At 52.7% G+C, this 14,567-nt stretch overlaps 5 protein-coding genes across 5 annotated transcripts; all 5 read right to left on the bottom strand.

Annotated features, from left to right (window-relative positions):
- Positions 1-742: 742 nt before the first annotated feature.
- Positions 743-1,572, bottom strand: Z519_07174 (eukaryotic translation initiation factor 6; the record flags this gene model as incomplete). Its single annotated transcript, XM_016764909.1, has 2 exons — positions 743-1,167; positions 1,233-1,572. The coding sequence occupies 2 exons, from the start codon at positions 1,570-1,572 to the stop codon at positions 743-745; spliced, it is 765 nt and encodes a 254-aa protein (XP_016618859.1).
- Positions 1,573-3,585: 2,013 nt separating this feature from the next.
- Positions 3,586-7,153, bottom strand: Z519_07175 (uncharacterized protein; the record flags this gene model as incomplete). The annotated part of the gene is made up of 2 exons (XM_016764910.1): positions 3,586-6,735; positions 6,791-7,153. 2 exons carry the CDS (start codon positions 7,151-7,153, stop codon positions 3,586-3,588), a joined length of 3,513 nt encoding a protein of 1,170 aa, XP_016618860.1.
- Positions 7,154-7,901: 748 nt separating this feature from the next.
- Positions 7,902-9,224, bottom strand: Z519_07176 (uncharacterized protein; the record flags this gene model as incomplete). Its single annotated transcript, XM_016764911.1, has 1 exon — positions 7,902-9,224. One exon carries the CDS (start codon positions 9,222-9,224, stop codon positions 7,902-7,904), a length of 1,323 nt encoding a protein of 440 aa, XP_016618861.1.
- Positions 9,225-10,035: 811 nt separating this feature from the next.
- Z519_07177 (uncharacterized protein) lies at positions 10,036-12,680 on the bottom strand (the record flags this gene model as incomplete). Its single annotated transcript, XM_016764912.1, has 2 exons — positions 10,036-12,581; positions 12,635-12,680. The coding sequence occupies 2 exons, from the start codon at positions 12,678-12,680 to the stop codon at positions 10,036-10,038; spliced, it is 2,592 nt and encodes an 863-aa protein (XP_016618862.1).
- Positions 12,681-13,193: 513 nt separating this feature from the next.
- On the bottom strand, positions 13,194-14,371 carry Z519_07178 (uncharacterized protein; the record flags this gene model as incomplete). The annotated part of the gene is made up of 3 exons (XM_016764913.1): positions 13,194-13,543; positions 13,746-14,261; positions 14,317-14,371. 3 exons carry the CDS (start codon positions 14,369-14,371, stop codon positions 13,194-13,196), a joined length of 921 nt encoding a protein of 306 aa, XP_016618863.1.
- Between the last annotated feature and the right edge of the window lie 196 nt (positions 14,372-14,567).

The following is a 14,567-nucleotide window of genomic DNA, read 5'->3' on the forward strand; positions in this document are numbered from 1 at the left end:
GGAACTTGGGAGCCTGGACTGGGAATTGGACTGGGAATTGGACTGGGAATTGGACTGGGAATTGGACTGGGAATGAGAATTGACATGATAGTCACGCCATCCCTCTCTCTGCCATGTAAGCGGTGCGCTGGCCGTGATTGATATGGCAAAGAGTACAACAATCCTGGGGTTCTAGTTACGGCTTTGCATTGTATGCACCATCTTCCATCCTTCCTTGCCTTCTTTCTGCCTTCAGTCTACCTCATTCTGCCTTCTTTCCTCACCCGGCACCATTGCTACCTCGGAACCATGCGCCCGGTGAAGGGGCAATGCGAGCCTGTCGCCACACCCCATCGTAGGCTGGTTGAGCAGCGGTAAAGAGCCGACGAGTCAAGACATCTGCCTCCAGACCGTGCCACTGACTGACCCTGCTCGAGCTCAGTCTCATAGATCCAACACGTTTCTTTCTGTAGTCTCATGTCACCCATGCGACTTGCCTCGCCTGGCCGGCACGGTGTTTTCCCGCCTTCACATTCAACGCCTGCACTTCCGGGGGGCGAAGATCTCATCAGAGAAATCGGGGGAATAGCGGGATGTAGGAAGATGGTCAATCATGCTTTTGCTGGCCGCCCGGGCGCATCTGGTCCGCTGACCAATGCGGGCAATCTGCCACGGGGACGCATTATTATCCACGAGCCAAGTTGCCGATAGCGTCCATGTCCCATGTCCAAGAGGATATATGCATAGGTCACAAAGCGAGTGCTCAGTAGAAGCTCTCGACAATGCTCTCCTTGTTGGCCTTCATCCTGGCATCCAGCCCGCCTGGACCACCCGGCGCCCCCTCGCCGAGTCTAAAGACACTTTCTATGACGCTCAATTCTGTAGCTGTGGTATCCATCCCGGTCACTGCCAGCCAGTCGTTGACGACCATGCCAGCACCGACAACGGGACTTCCTCTGTTGACGCTGCCTGCCACCAGGGGCACTTGTAATAAAGAACTCAATTCATCTTGGTCTTGAATGCTCGTTTTCGGGTGGACGATGCCGCCCTGGTTTGAGAGGGACATGTAGGAGCCGGTCAGCACGTTGCCGGCGATTGTCTGCCGAAAGACTTCGACCTTGAGGGTATCTGCGATGATTTCTTCGGTTTCTCGTTCGAGGTCCGGATGGACGAGGGCGACTTTGTCATCTGCAGGCACACAGAGGTTAAAAATGGACCCAAATTGCTACGTCTCGACAAAAGGCGCAACTCACTGCAACACACGACATTTCCAAGCGCTGATAATCTCTCCTCTATTCTTTCTACCTTGACTGTATCTGGAAGCGTGTTCCGCAGGTGTTGTAATTCTTGGTCGGTGGTGGAGGTGGGGACCAACAGGCCATGTCTGTTTCCTGAGGTCAAGCGGCCCACGATGCGAGTGCCGGCGATGGTGCAGTGAGCAATGGGAATGAGATCGGCCAGTTCGGACTCGAAGATGGAGTAGAAATTCTCGGAGGCGCCGACGGCGACGAGGCAGTAACTGTTGGTGAGGTTGGCGAAAACGCCCACTTCGTTGGAGTTTTCGAACTGCGGAGGAGAATTAGACACGGGCATTGTCGGGAGAAAGAGACGAGCTCCCTACCTGTGCTCGTACAGCCATGTTTACTCGGGAGCTGTGCTGGACTGGGGATTTGCTGTGAGGGAGGAAAGAGAGGACGAGATGTGAAAGGCGGGGTCGACGAGTATGTACTCGGTACGAGAGTAGGAATGAGTTGGCGGGGAGGCGAGTTGAGCTGAAAGACTGCTTTGAAGGGGCTTGTGTGCTCTTTTATATTTGGTTCGTTTCGAGAGCGTCGACGATGGTTCTGGCTGCGTGATGGCAAAGATGCAAAAGGCCTTTTGGCAAAGTCAACAGCCACGGTGTGAATCATACAGAGGAAGGATTATGGAGGAGTCTCCGGTCCTGGTCGCACATCGCACACAGAAATAATTCATTGTGTAATCGTGCATGCGGCACCGCGCCTCCACTCAACCACTGGCCGCCAAAGGCCTCGACGGCGCCACAGACACAGACACCAAGACGCATCAAGACGTCGAGGAGTCATCAGACACTCACCAGGCACGCAGGCGTGCCACCGACGTCCTGCAGTGCTGCCGTGCTTCTTCCAGCTTCCCTTTTCGTCTCCACCGCCACCATCAGGGCTTTTGACTCAGACTTCCTCCTCCTCGTGCCACCGCCCATTTTTGTCCTTGTTACTCAGTTATCGACTTGGTACTCGGTCCTAGTCAGTCAGCCTGGTCCCATTCTCCGAGCCCGACGAGGTATGTGGTTGGAGACGCGCTCAGATTGCATCAATTTGCTATCCAAGACACGCTCGATGGGATTCTCCCCCGAGTCAGAGTCTACCGTCCATGCTTTCTGAGTGACGGATCCGTATAGCCGTAGAGCTGCACTATGTTGACGTCCTTCGTGTTTTCAAGATGTCAATCCCGAAGTCAGCAAGCTCGGTGTTCTCAATGAAAGAGCAAAAGAAGGACATGTTCGACAAGTCCCCACTGGCGATATTTATACAACACATCAATGGTCGGCATTCGCTGCTCTAAAAGCCAGCATGACCTCTGGCCGGCATGGCCAGCGCAGAGGGGCTCACGTGTCCAGAGCCGGAATGCCAGTGCTAGGCTAGACAGCTTACCATGAAGGATAGCCGCTCGTTGCCGTCCTCGGGAATGAAGAGCAATACAAATATACCGAATGATCATCCCTCGTGCGCCTGGTTTTGGTCGCGGATTCACCGCGCAAAGGCCAGTGAGCAAAGAATAACCGAGAAAGCCAAATGGGGAGAGGGACCAACGGTAAGGAACACGGTGAATGCTCGATCTTAACCTCCTGTCCTCTCCTTGTTTGTCTCTATACGCCCTTCGGTACTGACGCGATCATGGAAACGTGATTGTCTTTCACTATCAAGTGAGTGTGGGTGAGTGAGGAAGTGATGCAAGGTCTCTCGCACCAGTGCCACGGTATCTCCTTCGCTCACGCCCACATACATTCCTCTCTCTCTCTCTCTCTCTCTCTCTCTCTACGGACTATTAAGAGAGAACAATGGGGAGGGAGGTCCTTGCGATCGAGACGCTGGGAGAAGCCCATGTTGCTTAGAGGCTACATCATGATCTATGTACAACACTCCACTGGAGCGCTTGGTCGGCCAGTCAACCAAAAAAACAACAGCCTTCTCCTCTTGCACGACTCCCGTGTTTGAGTTTGACGAAACATCGTTGATTCTCCTGTTCCCCTCCGCTCTTTCTCTGTCCCTGTTGGTTACTTGGTTATTTCTGGCAGCTTTTGACAAACCCAATCCCGAGCAAAAAAGAGACCCTGCTCTTGACATAGGATCTTTCACCCATCTAGCTACATGATGACAATGGTCAGTCCAATATTTTCCCCTCGGTCTGGATCGGGCAAAGCAAAAAATACCGCAACGCTCATGCAACCACGAGGCAAGGAATGCCCGCTATTAAAACCAAATGAGATTTACGTGACATATCTGAACTGGTCTCGGTTTGAGGAAACCTTTCTACAGTCTGATCGCAAACAAATCATAACGTCATCAATGCCCAAAAGTCGTCAGCTCATTCTTCACAAATTCCTCTATCCAACGCTGCAAGACTAGCCTCGTACCTGCCTGGACTGTGATCGCCAAACATATCCCTCCCAAACCTCAGCTCGCCGAAGCGCCTCTCCACATCCCGCACCAGTTTGAACTGCACTCTCGTGGCTGGTCTCCCTAGCGCTCTGTAAAGCTTCTCCGTACGATCATCCTTTGAATCGTCGGGTCCAAAGACGGCTTCGCGTGCCACGTCGGGGTCCAATCGGTCGAAGACCCGGGTGGTTTCGACCACAAAGACTTCTCCAGGAGGCACCAGTTTATCGTTGATCATTGCTGCGCGAAGCGTTTTCAGTGCCGACCATGCCCATGTGTCTTCCCCGAGACCATCGCCTGCCATGTTCTCCGGCGGAGGCGGTCCTTTCGGGTTGTTATAGAACGCGGATTTTACAGCACTCTTGAGCCGGCTCCAAACGCGGGTCTTGAGAGCGCCAAGGGCGTCTGTCGTGTCGTGTTTCAGGTGCAATGCTACCGTGCGGAAGTCGTGGAGGATGCCTAGTGAGAGGCAGGGCACGATATCGGCGTGGTTGACTATGGTAGTAATGAGGCCACGGGTGGCGACGCGGAGAAGCTCAGAGACGCATGCAGGTGTCCCGTAGGCGTAAACGTGGATTGGACGCCCCGCCGGAAGACCGATGGGAGGGACGTACGAGGTAAATGGCCCGTCGGTAGGCTGATGGGTGAGGAGCTTGGGCTTGTTGCCAGTAACGAAGGAGGTCTTGGATTCGTCGAATGATGGTTCTGCGATCAAGATGGCGAGAACGGCAGCAACTGCACCTCCGAGGGAGTGCCCGCAAAGAACGAGACCATATTCGGGATATTGTTCGAGTGTCGCTCTGATGGTAGCCATAATGCGGCTTCCACTGCCCCCTAGCAGCCGTCTGGCCGATGCATGAATGCCCTTATGGACTTTGTAACGGTGGCCCTGCCAGAGTAAATCGTCGTAGTCGCATGTCATGTCGGTCAGAACATCTTCGAAGCCAAGCGTCCCGCGACAGGTCAGGACGACGGCTTTCGAATCATCGTCGATCGAAATGAAATGGATCAATGGTGATATGGCCGAAGGAGACCAGTCAGTATTGCCAGTAACTCCTTTTGGGTCGTAGAAGGACGACAGTAAAATTGTGTGGGGAGGTAAGCCTGTGTGACTTGAAAATGAGCTATGCTCGTGGTGGACGTCGAGGGTCATGAGCTCTGTCGATTTGCTAAGCTCATCTTCTGCCGTCGTCAGACCCATGACCCTCAGGAAATTGGAGCCATATGAGGCCGATGCGAATCTGGCAAACCGTCGAATTGTTTTGACGAGATGGCGATCCGGGAAGATACCGGGTACCTTGCCGTTCGTGATGAGAGCTGCCAATATACTATGGTCCTCATATATTGATTTTCGAGGCACAGGGGTCTTCGGCGCCAAAAGAATGGCCTCGGTCGAATCTTTCGTCGCCATTGAATATAGACTTGGAACAAAAGACCGAGACCGTCTATGATGAACTGTGCCAGTGGCTGGGTCGACCCTTGCTTCGGTCTCGTCGAGTGCCAATCCGAGCTCCGATCTCGTTTGCGTCAACCCATTTACAACTCGAGTGCGCGTCCTTGTAAATGTGGGGGAGCCGGGTCGACTCTCGTGCGAATGTATCGAATATGTTTCTGTGGTCTGCGATACAATGGAGTCTCTTCTCCTGTCATGCAGCGCAAAGTAGCTGGTCGATGACTCGGTGGCACGATGCACACTTGGGCTCGTCAAGGGTGTATGGCCGTGGCTCAGCGAAGCGTAAGTTCTTCTCGGTGTGACATCTTCACGATTTGCCGAAGGCGCTCTAGATCTAGGAGGCTGTACCGTTAGCGACGTAGGTGGTTTTCGCTGCTGCGGTGGAGTCTTTTGGAGGTCCTTTACTACTGCCGACGACTGGCTCGGGCTGAGCGTCTTCAGCGCTTTCTTGATAACGCCACCTTTGTCACTCTTAGCGGCTGGAGACGATTTGTCCTTTTTACCTTTAACAAGGGGGATTCGACTGGTGCCGCTTGTGATGGGCGAGGACTTGCTTGAACTAAGGACAGGCCGGCGGCTCTTTTTTTGATTGGCAATAGGCCCCAGAAGCTTTGGAGGAGAAGAAGTAGGTGGGGATGATGATTCGATTGCCGACTCATCGCGGTCAGAGTTGGAGATGGGGCCGTTTTCTATCTGGATTGGTTCATCCACGATTGAGATTCGTTTTGGGGCAGTCTTCATCATGAGCAGATCGTCGGTGTCAGGGTGATCCGGAGTCAATCCGTCATGGCCTGTCAGTCGCAGCTGCTCGGTCGAGGATGGCTTCTCTCTGCTGCTCGATCTCTTCAAAGCTGTCCGAAATATGACGGTTTGATGAGGTCCTCCTTGCGTGGCGTTGGACGAGCTTTCATGATTCAACCTTTCGGCGACCATAACAGTCCCCGGCGGAGGGTCAATATGAGCTGTCTCAGTATCGTAGATGTCGACTCTGATCGTTTTGGCGGTGATCGTCTCTGAGGTGATGATGGCTCGAGCTCCAGAGGGTATTTGGCTCATGATCCGTTCACGGATTTCTTCGTCGGTCAGCTTGGGTTGGTTGTCGGCTGACAACGTAACTGCTTGCGCATCAAACGCCGTGCCCCTTTCCAAGGCCTCAAAGTCATCGTCGCAGTCTGGAGAAGTGAATGTCATGGGCGGCCCGCCTGCATTGGCATGTATACTGATCAGGCCTTTCTTCCTTGTGCCAACGACATCCGCTCGGAAACCCTTGTCATCAATGACGGCGTCCCAAATTGTTTCTTCACCGCCGGCATCCCGGAAGTCCAGTTCGGTCTTGCGCCTTCCCCACCTCTGGAGCATCACGAATCCGATGGTGGCAATGATGAGATCCAGGTATGTGACCACCTCGCCACTCCCACCCACCTCGGGCTTGTTGAGTTCATCTCGGATCAGCGTGATGATGGCGGCGACGGCACGGGAAGATTCAGTAGAGCCGAGGATGGCATTGAGGGTAGCCAACCCTTGGATGGATAGACCGGATATGGAATTCATGAACGCTTCCGTGAGATGGAAGCCCGTCGAGGCGACAAACGAAGTTGTAGAGATGGTCGAATGCAGCGCAGAGATCTATGACAACCCGTTAGTTCAATGTCCTTCTATCCTTCCGCTTCGTCAGACGCACACTTCTCTCCAGCAGATTCTCGGTTTCCGCTCGTCCCAGTTCTCCATTGCTTCGCGAAGACACATCCCGCCCTGCTGCGATCAGGATAGACTCCAGTGCACTGCGACTGACAGCCAGCGTTTTGAGCGTAGCTTCCCTGCCAGCATAGAGTCCCCATCCTCCGACTTTTGTTGCACCACGAACGTAGAAGGAAGTGAGGCCGGTGACACCGCTCACGATGGCAGCGGCGGGCGCCGGCAGAAGCGTCCGTCCATGTTGCGGCTGCGCCAGGACAATTCCCTGGGGGGCATCGTCATCTGCGTCCCCAACAGATTTTTCGCTCTCGGAGGCAGATGCATTCTCTTTATTCGAGCTCCAAAGCATCGCGCAGGACAACCGGGGCGACAGGCTGAGAAGGCGGTGTGAAGGATGGAACGGCAGATGGCTTCACGTCGTGCTCCATGAAGGGTTGAGGGTAAAGTCAAACTCAGTCAGAAGGAGAAAGACGCGGCCAGGAGCAGGGAACCAGGCAGCATGGAAGGGGATGGGAGGCAAGGAGGATGCAGGTACGCGTTCGGGTTCCTGGCATTAAAGGCGGGCGTTTGCCAATGATGGAATGATGTGGTGGGCTCGGCGGGTGTGGATTGGGATGGTGGATGGTGGATGGTGAGATGGACAGCGACACCGAATTGTCCGCTATGACGTTCTTCGCACATGTGAAATTCTTGCTTCCTCTGCCAACGCATCATATCGAGGCTACAAGCTCCTCTCCAGCAAATCCTGACCACGTTCTTCCAGACCATCTATCTAGAGTTCAAGATAGAGCGACGGCCTATCTGAGATGGGATTCCGTTGGCAATGGCGTCGATACCCCTGTCAACAGACGGGCCATCTTTTCACATGCTTGCAAACAATAAGACGATGAAACACGACTGATTGCAGATACATAATGTCAATTTCATTCGCCCATCTACCGGGCGAGCTCCCGAGGAGCGAGGCCTTCCTAATGATGCTATCCAAACGAGCGCCATGCTTAAACTGCCATTCTGAATAATAATGACAATAAGAATATTTTTAAAAGTCACCCGAGGTCCATAATAACCACATCACCTCCATTGTCCAAGAGGGTTGCCTAAACACCAGGTATAAACTTCTCCGCCGGGATGGCGCCTTGCGCTTTGAGCTCCATGAAGTTCTTCATGGCTAAAGCGTAGTTCCAGTTGTTGGCCGCCAGGCACTCCTCCACCGCGGCCAGCCGCAGTTTCGTCTCGAAACTAAACTGTAGGCCCATCTTCTCGCGTTCAAGTATTTCCGCAGGCTTGTCTGCTTGGGGAACGCCGAATAAAGAGTCTGCCGGTATCTCGGGATGCTGTGGGCGGCCGGCCGGTACCGGTACCACCTGGGACGGTGCTTGAAAGGGCGGCTGCTGCACATTTGGGGTTGTCGACCGATTGCCGACGGGGAGGTTGTTGAACAATTTAAGCTTGGGATACCACTGCTGTAGTGTCGGTAATGTGTCTGGGAGTTCGTTGACGGGATTGCCCTGCAGGATCAAATGCTCCAGGTCTCGGAACTGGTTTTTCCAAAACTTCAACGAATCCATGTTCGCGAGTTTATTGTGCCCGAGGTCGAGATTTCGGAGGCGCGGAAAGGTTCTCGACAGAGACATGATCTGTTCGACAGATTCAAACCCGTTATTGCTCAGGGTAATGCTCTGGACCGACTCGTCACGTTTGCTGGGGGTCTCGAAAATTTTGGTTTTGCAGATGGTAAAGATGGCCTCGAAGACCTTGGCTGGATCTGAACCGACTATGCCAGGAATTTGTAGGAGTTCTTCGTCGGAACCGAGGGCGTTGAGACTTAGGAGTCTGAGGGAAGGGTCGTAGCGTCTGCGTAGGACGGAGATCATGGTATTTTCCACTTCGTTTGTAAGCGGATCATTTTTGTTGTCTTGCGCACCGAAGCGAGGATTTCGAGGTTGACTGTATTGAGCGGTTCCGCCTCCTCGAGGCCCGCTGGGCGGCTGTTGGTGACGACCATGTAGTGTTGTGCCATTCTGGCCAAAAGTGCCTCTAGATGGTTGAGATTGCTGAGATGAGGGTTGATGACTTTGAGACCGGTCATGTGGTTGATTTTGCTGAAATCGATTGGGTGGAGGTCTCGAGTCTTCGACAGTGAGAGTGCTGCCGGCCCACTGGAAATTGTTTAAATGGTAAAATCGATCTTTGTCGTTTTCATAGACGGTGATAATGAGGACATTGTTGGCGCGACCGACGACTTTGTTTGACAATATTTGGCGATCCCCAGATTTCTTGCGGAGAAATACCAGCAGCGAGGCGATGCCCTGGTCGGGTGTGGATGCTAGTTTTGAACTTGTCCATCCCTTGACGGCTAGGTCGCGCGTAGCTGCAGATTGAATGCCTTGTGACGAATCGCCGGTTCTGCCGAATGCCATTGTGACCGCCCTGACCCGAGAGGACTAAGTGGACGAGTGTTAAGAGATTGTATCTGTAGGAGATGCCTCAAATGGCGTAGATAGTCCGTGTCTTAACAATCGAACTCAAAGATTCAGTCTCGCAGCGTGACAAAGAGCTAAACGAGTGAGGGAGCTGATGGTGCGCGTGAGTAGAGTCCTTGCAGCAACTCCTCGAGGCTGTCTCGGCAAGGACAGCTCCTCAACGAATGTCTACAAGGCTGTGTATGCTCATGTAAATGGCTGCTTTGGGTGGGATGTGGCTTGTAGATCGGCAGGTGGCGGCTTATTTGACAAGGGTATTTCCAAGAGACGGGTTAAAATGGTGAATATCGGAAGAAACTGAAGAGTCCCAGTAAGATCGAGTGCGTGAAGGTGTCTCAATGACAAAGAAAATGTGAAGAGATAAATCGAGTAACAAATTGCAAGCAAGCGCTGGCAGCGTCGCTCGAGAGGAACAAGGAACTTTTTGTAGGGCAAAGACTCAAGCAAAAGGCCGCCAGATCCAGCAGCTCAGTCAGGCAGCATCACGTGAGGTTCCGCTAGCCTGTATTCGGAAAGGTCGGCAAACGCAGCTTGGCAGATGCCTTTTGTTGGCAGCTGCCCCCATTGGCCTCACAGCCTCATTATGCCCCTTTTCATAAAGGAGAAACAATGGATCGACTCGTCGAGCCATGTTCCATGCTAACAATGACCCATTCGCATTGATCACACAAATGGATATGCAGTTATGAACCCATTGAAACCCGTCAACTAACCTTTCCATCGACCTTGGTGCTTCGTAGCCGGTACCCTATCGACTGCTTGACCGATCTTCAGGAGGGGCAGGGCTCGTGGTTTTACTACTTCCAAATCGACCTATACCCCCGAATCCGCCCAGATCCCGTTTGAAGAACTTTCCTATGTTTTTCAAATTCTCATTCAACTTCGCCCCAGCCTCTGCACTGGAGAAAACTCCATCACCTGTAGCATGCGCGCCTGGCGGGGGACTTGCTGCTCCATCTCGCGGCGTTCCCAAACTTGGACTGCTGAATCGATCAATAATTGCATTTCCCAGTCCAGAGGCATCAAACTTCATGTTCGATGAGATGTTTGCTGTACTCAGCGAGGCTGCAGCCGAGTTTCCTAACGCAGATAGATTGTGGAGAGCAGCTGCCGACGTTACCGAAGTCCCGGTGGATGATGCGGACGCAGACAGATTCAACGGTGTGAGCAAGGGCGACTTCTCCACCAATGTATCCTTGTACCTTGGGCTGAACTTGTGCATTTGGAATAATTCAACCAGGTGATTTTGTTCTGACTTTCCGCGGATCCCTTTCAATTCGAGGATCTTGCGGAAGTTAACTTCTGACAGGTCCGCGATGTGGATCAGGTATGCTTGGACGAGCGCCTCCGGAGGCGACGGCCGGACTTGCAGAGTCTTCAGCAGCGGCTCAATCTTGCCAAAGGCAGCAGCGACGCGTTTGAGGAAGAGTGGCGGGGGAGTTCCTGGAAGTATCTGGCTCAGGGTGTTCTTGAGATCGAGAGTGTCGAGCAACATCTGCTCGGCTCCGCCCTCAGAGATTGGTTTGCACTGAGCAATATTGGCAATATACGTTGATGCAAACAGCTCAACGAGATTGTCCGCGAAGGCTCGCGCATACTGCTGTTTATGAAGCATACCTAAGATCTCATTGGAGCGGTTCCTGATCCGATTCTCCAACCCTTTGATATAGGGGCTTTGGTGTTCACCGATTTCAATCTTTGACCAGGATGTATTGCGCATCTCGCGCCAGCTGGGTTCCAGGTCGACCTCCACACGACGCACCAAGCCTCGGACTGCTGCGCTAGCTATCCCCATGAAGGCATCTGCTTGGCTTTGCAAGTCGACCTTGTCCTTCAGCACGTCATCTATGCGACTTTTGATCTTCTCTTCCAGAGAATTTGATGTATGGAAACAGTAATCCGCCGTGTTGAGAACTAAGATTACGTCTTCCACTGTTGGTATTCGAGAGGGTGTGCCGCCTGTTGGCTTCTCGGAAATATAGAACAGCAGGACCTGCTGAGCGTATTGGTCAAGATAGCGGCCAAATACCTTGGACAAATCGAGTAAAGGCTGTCCTGTGGAAAGCTTCGCACATTGCGCAAGGGAGTGTCGATAAAAGTTGAACAACTCGGTCGACGAAGTAATGACCTGTTGCGAGGAGAACTCCTCATCTGAAAGTTTGGTCGGTCGCTGCCTATATTGCGGTATCAAGCTCGCGAGTTCTTTATCCTGTGCTTCCACCCACAGACTCAGATACGGTTCGAAAGCGTCCGAGATGGGCTGGCCGAAAACTGGAGTGTCACTAGTCGATGCCATTGTATCGATTGATGTTCTTGACGTTTGATTGAATCTTCTTTCCAGGCCGTGCTCAAATTCCAGAGTTTCTTGCAAACATGATAATAACAGTTTGACATCGATCGTCTGTCCATTGCGGGTGGTTCGTGATAAGATGGTTTTATAGTCTTCCCGCGTTCCTTCGGCAAAGACGTTGGCGAGGATTTCGTTGACTCGCCAATGCGAAGGGAAGATCGCGGCATGTTCCTCGTCGTATATTTTCAGCGTCTTTTTAAACCATGCATACCTGCGATCAATGTTGTCCAGCGACCCTGCCTCTTGATCCCCCTTGAAGATATGCCGATACTGCCGCAGTTGCGTGTTGCAATACCAGGTGGTCAACCTTGACCTGGCGGAATCGCCGAGTGCATCGACCACCAGACACGCCTCATGGAGCAAGCCTCGTTTCTGGGCCACTTCTTCTTTGGTGAAGGTAATCTCAAAGTCTTCGCACACCTGTTCAAGCAACTCCCTTTGTATGCCTGCTACATTCCTGCTCAGCGTCGCGATCTGGTCGATCGACCGGTAGGATTTGAAATGCGCCATGAGCTGGATCACCGCTTGCAGGAGTTGCGCACATTCTCTGTATTGCCTCGTCTTGCTCATGGCTCGTAGCTGTTCATAGGCCGTCGTCAACATCTGAAGTCTCTTCAGTGCAGTCATCGACAGTGTGAGGTTCTTCTTTGTGTTGTCCAACTGCTTGATATCCGCCGTCATCTCGGTGATGTTGCGTTCCGTCTGCAATGCTCGCTCCCGTACGCTCTCGATGCGTTGGAAGAGTTCCGCCAGCTCGGCCTTTGAAGTTTCCATGCGCTGGAGGCATTCCGCATTCGACTGGATCCGCTCGTCTTCGAGAGCCTCAATCTCGTCGTCGAGGTCATCTTGATACGCTTGGAGGATTTCGAAGGTCTGGCTGACAGATGACAGCGTGGAAGGGTGTGAGAATATCTGATTGAGGTGATCTATAGGATCATAATCGTCTCCCGGCCGTCAGCACAAGCAAGGACCATCTGGCCACCGAAATTATGGTTACCTGAATCTAGCAAATCCACCTCTTGCTGAACGCCATTGACCGGCATATGGGCTGCGAGAACGGGGGCTGGAACTACGCAAGATGTTCGCCTGGCCGGCGATCTTGCGCATGCCTTGGATAAAATTAGGAAGTCGGGGCGAACAAGGCTATAGCCGAAAGACAGGCACTCGAAGTGCGAAGGTATAGAAACGGACGTCTATGTCGGAGGTCGTATGTGGAAATGCCACCATTTTGACGCCTCGACGCGTTGCTCGATTTAACCGAAGTTTTCCCGCCGTCTTTTGAAATGATGGTTTTTCTGTTGACCGACCGAGATATTGCTCTACCCTCAATGTTGCTCTCTCTTTCCGTGTTTGTGTACTCTAATATTTGAACACAGTTCTTCCATATATGTTCTAGAGAGTGCTATACTAACCACGTATTCGCTCAGGCCTTCACATACACTTCTCTACTGTGTCTAGTAGCCAAAAGAGGTGGAAGCACTAAAAGGACGGCCGGAAGAAGCTATCATCTCCTGAAACGGAACCATTATGTCGACGGCAGAGGGCGCCCGTTGGTCTCACAGCATGTTGTCGCCCCTTTCCCTCTGGATTTTCCAATGCTCCCTCAAGTGATCGCCTGCCCAACCTCCAGCCTCATCATCTCCCATATCAAAGTAACCTTCTGGCCAGATACCCCAAGCTACACCGCCGACGCTTGGGTCAGTGGCGGATCTAACCATGGCATCGACTACATGATCGATACTTGCCCACGTCATTCCGTGACCTGGCGTCACGCCCCTCGATGCCAATACTGGTAACGCAGACTGCACGAGAGGGGTGTTGATCCAGTAGGGTGCGAGCAGATTAACGCGGACATTTAGCGCAGCAGTTGTGTGCCGGAGCCCTCGGAAAAGACCTCGGACGGCAACTAATAGCCAGAGTTAGTTTGAAAATTCTCATGTGGTTCGAGGAATAAGCTGTGGCCCTAGAGCAGGTCATAGAGGGCTGCTGATGAGGAGAGTCTTGCAATCTCATGGACTAGCCGGGTAAGTGATGACCACCTGTTGATGCGGCAATCATCCCATCTCACACGTCCGTGCTTCCTCGTTGCAAAGAAGACGTATACTCACACTTTGATGCATTGTAATCCGAAGAGTTCGGCATGTCGGCATAAGCTGCCAAAGAAGCAGTCATGATTATTGACTTGTGCGGTGCACCTGTTGGGTCGACTTCCGAAGGCAGACGCATATAATGCAAGGCCAACCAGCAATTGTCATATACCCCCAAGAAATTCACAGCAGCCGCTTTTCGCGTTGGACGCGTTGGGACAACGTCGGGGTCCAATGAAGGCTCAGGTGCTGCAAAGACTTGATCTGTGAGGCTACCCCTGTCGCCTCCTATACCGGCGTTCAAGACAGCGACGTGCAGGGACTTGCTCGGGCCGAAAGAAGCAGCGTGTTTGAACGCAGCCACGCTTGATTCCCAATCGGTCGTGTCACAGTGGACGAAGGAGACATGGCAGCCTTGGGCGTTTAGATCGGCAGCAGCCTTGTTCCCAGCAGCATCTTGAACGTCTGCGATGGTCACGTAGGCCCCTCCTTCTGCAAATCGTGTGACGGCTGCAAGCCCTATGCCTGAAGCACCCCCTTGTTGCTTTCTGTCAGCCGTTTGATGATTCGAAACGCATGGATGCAGCAGTACCTGTGACAATGATCGACTGGTCTTTAAGCCTGGATGCATCTAAATGTCCATTCATGGTGGCGGGGTCTATGGGACGCAACTGCTCTTAACGTGGATTGCAATTCTAGTCGAGTTGGTAGAGTTGTCAACCTCAGTGAAGCGGGTTCTATATTCTTCTCCGCCAAAAGTCTCGGCTGTCAGCAAAAGCTGCTTTGCGTTCGCAAGGTATTACTCCGTACGAGTATGTCTGCCTGCTGCTTCGATAATAGGCA

The sequence above is a fragment of the Cladophialophora bantiana genome, assembly GCF_000835475.1.
Source record: "Cladophialophora bantiana CBS 173.52 unplaced genomic scaffold supercont1.10, whole genome shotgun sequence".
NCBI classification, from domain to species: domain Eukaryota; kingdom Fungi; phylum Ascomycota; class Eurotiomycetes; order Chaetothyriales; family Herpotrichiellaceae; genus Cladophialophora; species Cladophialophora bantiana.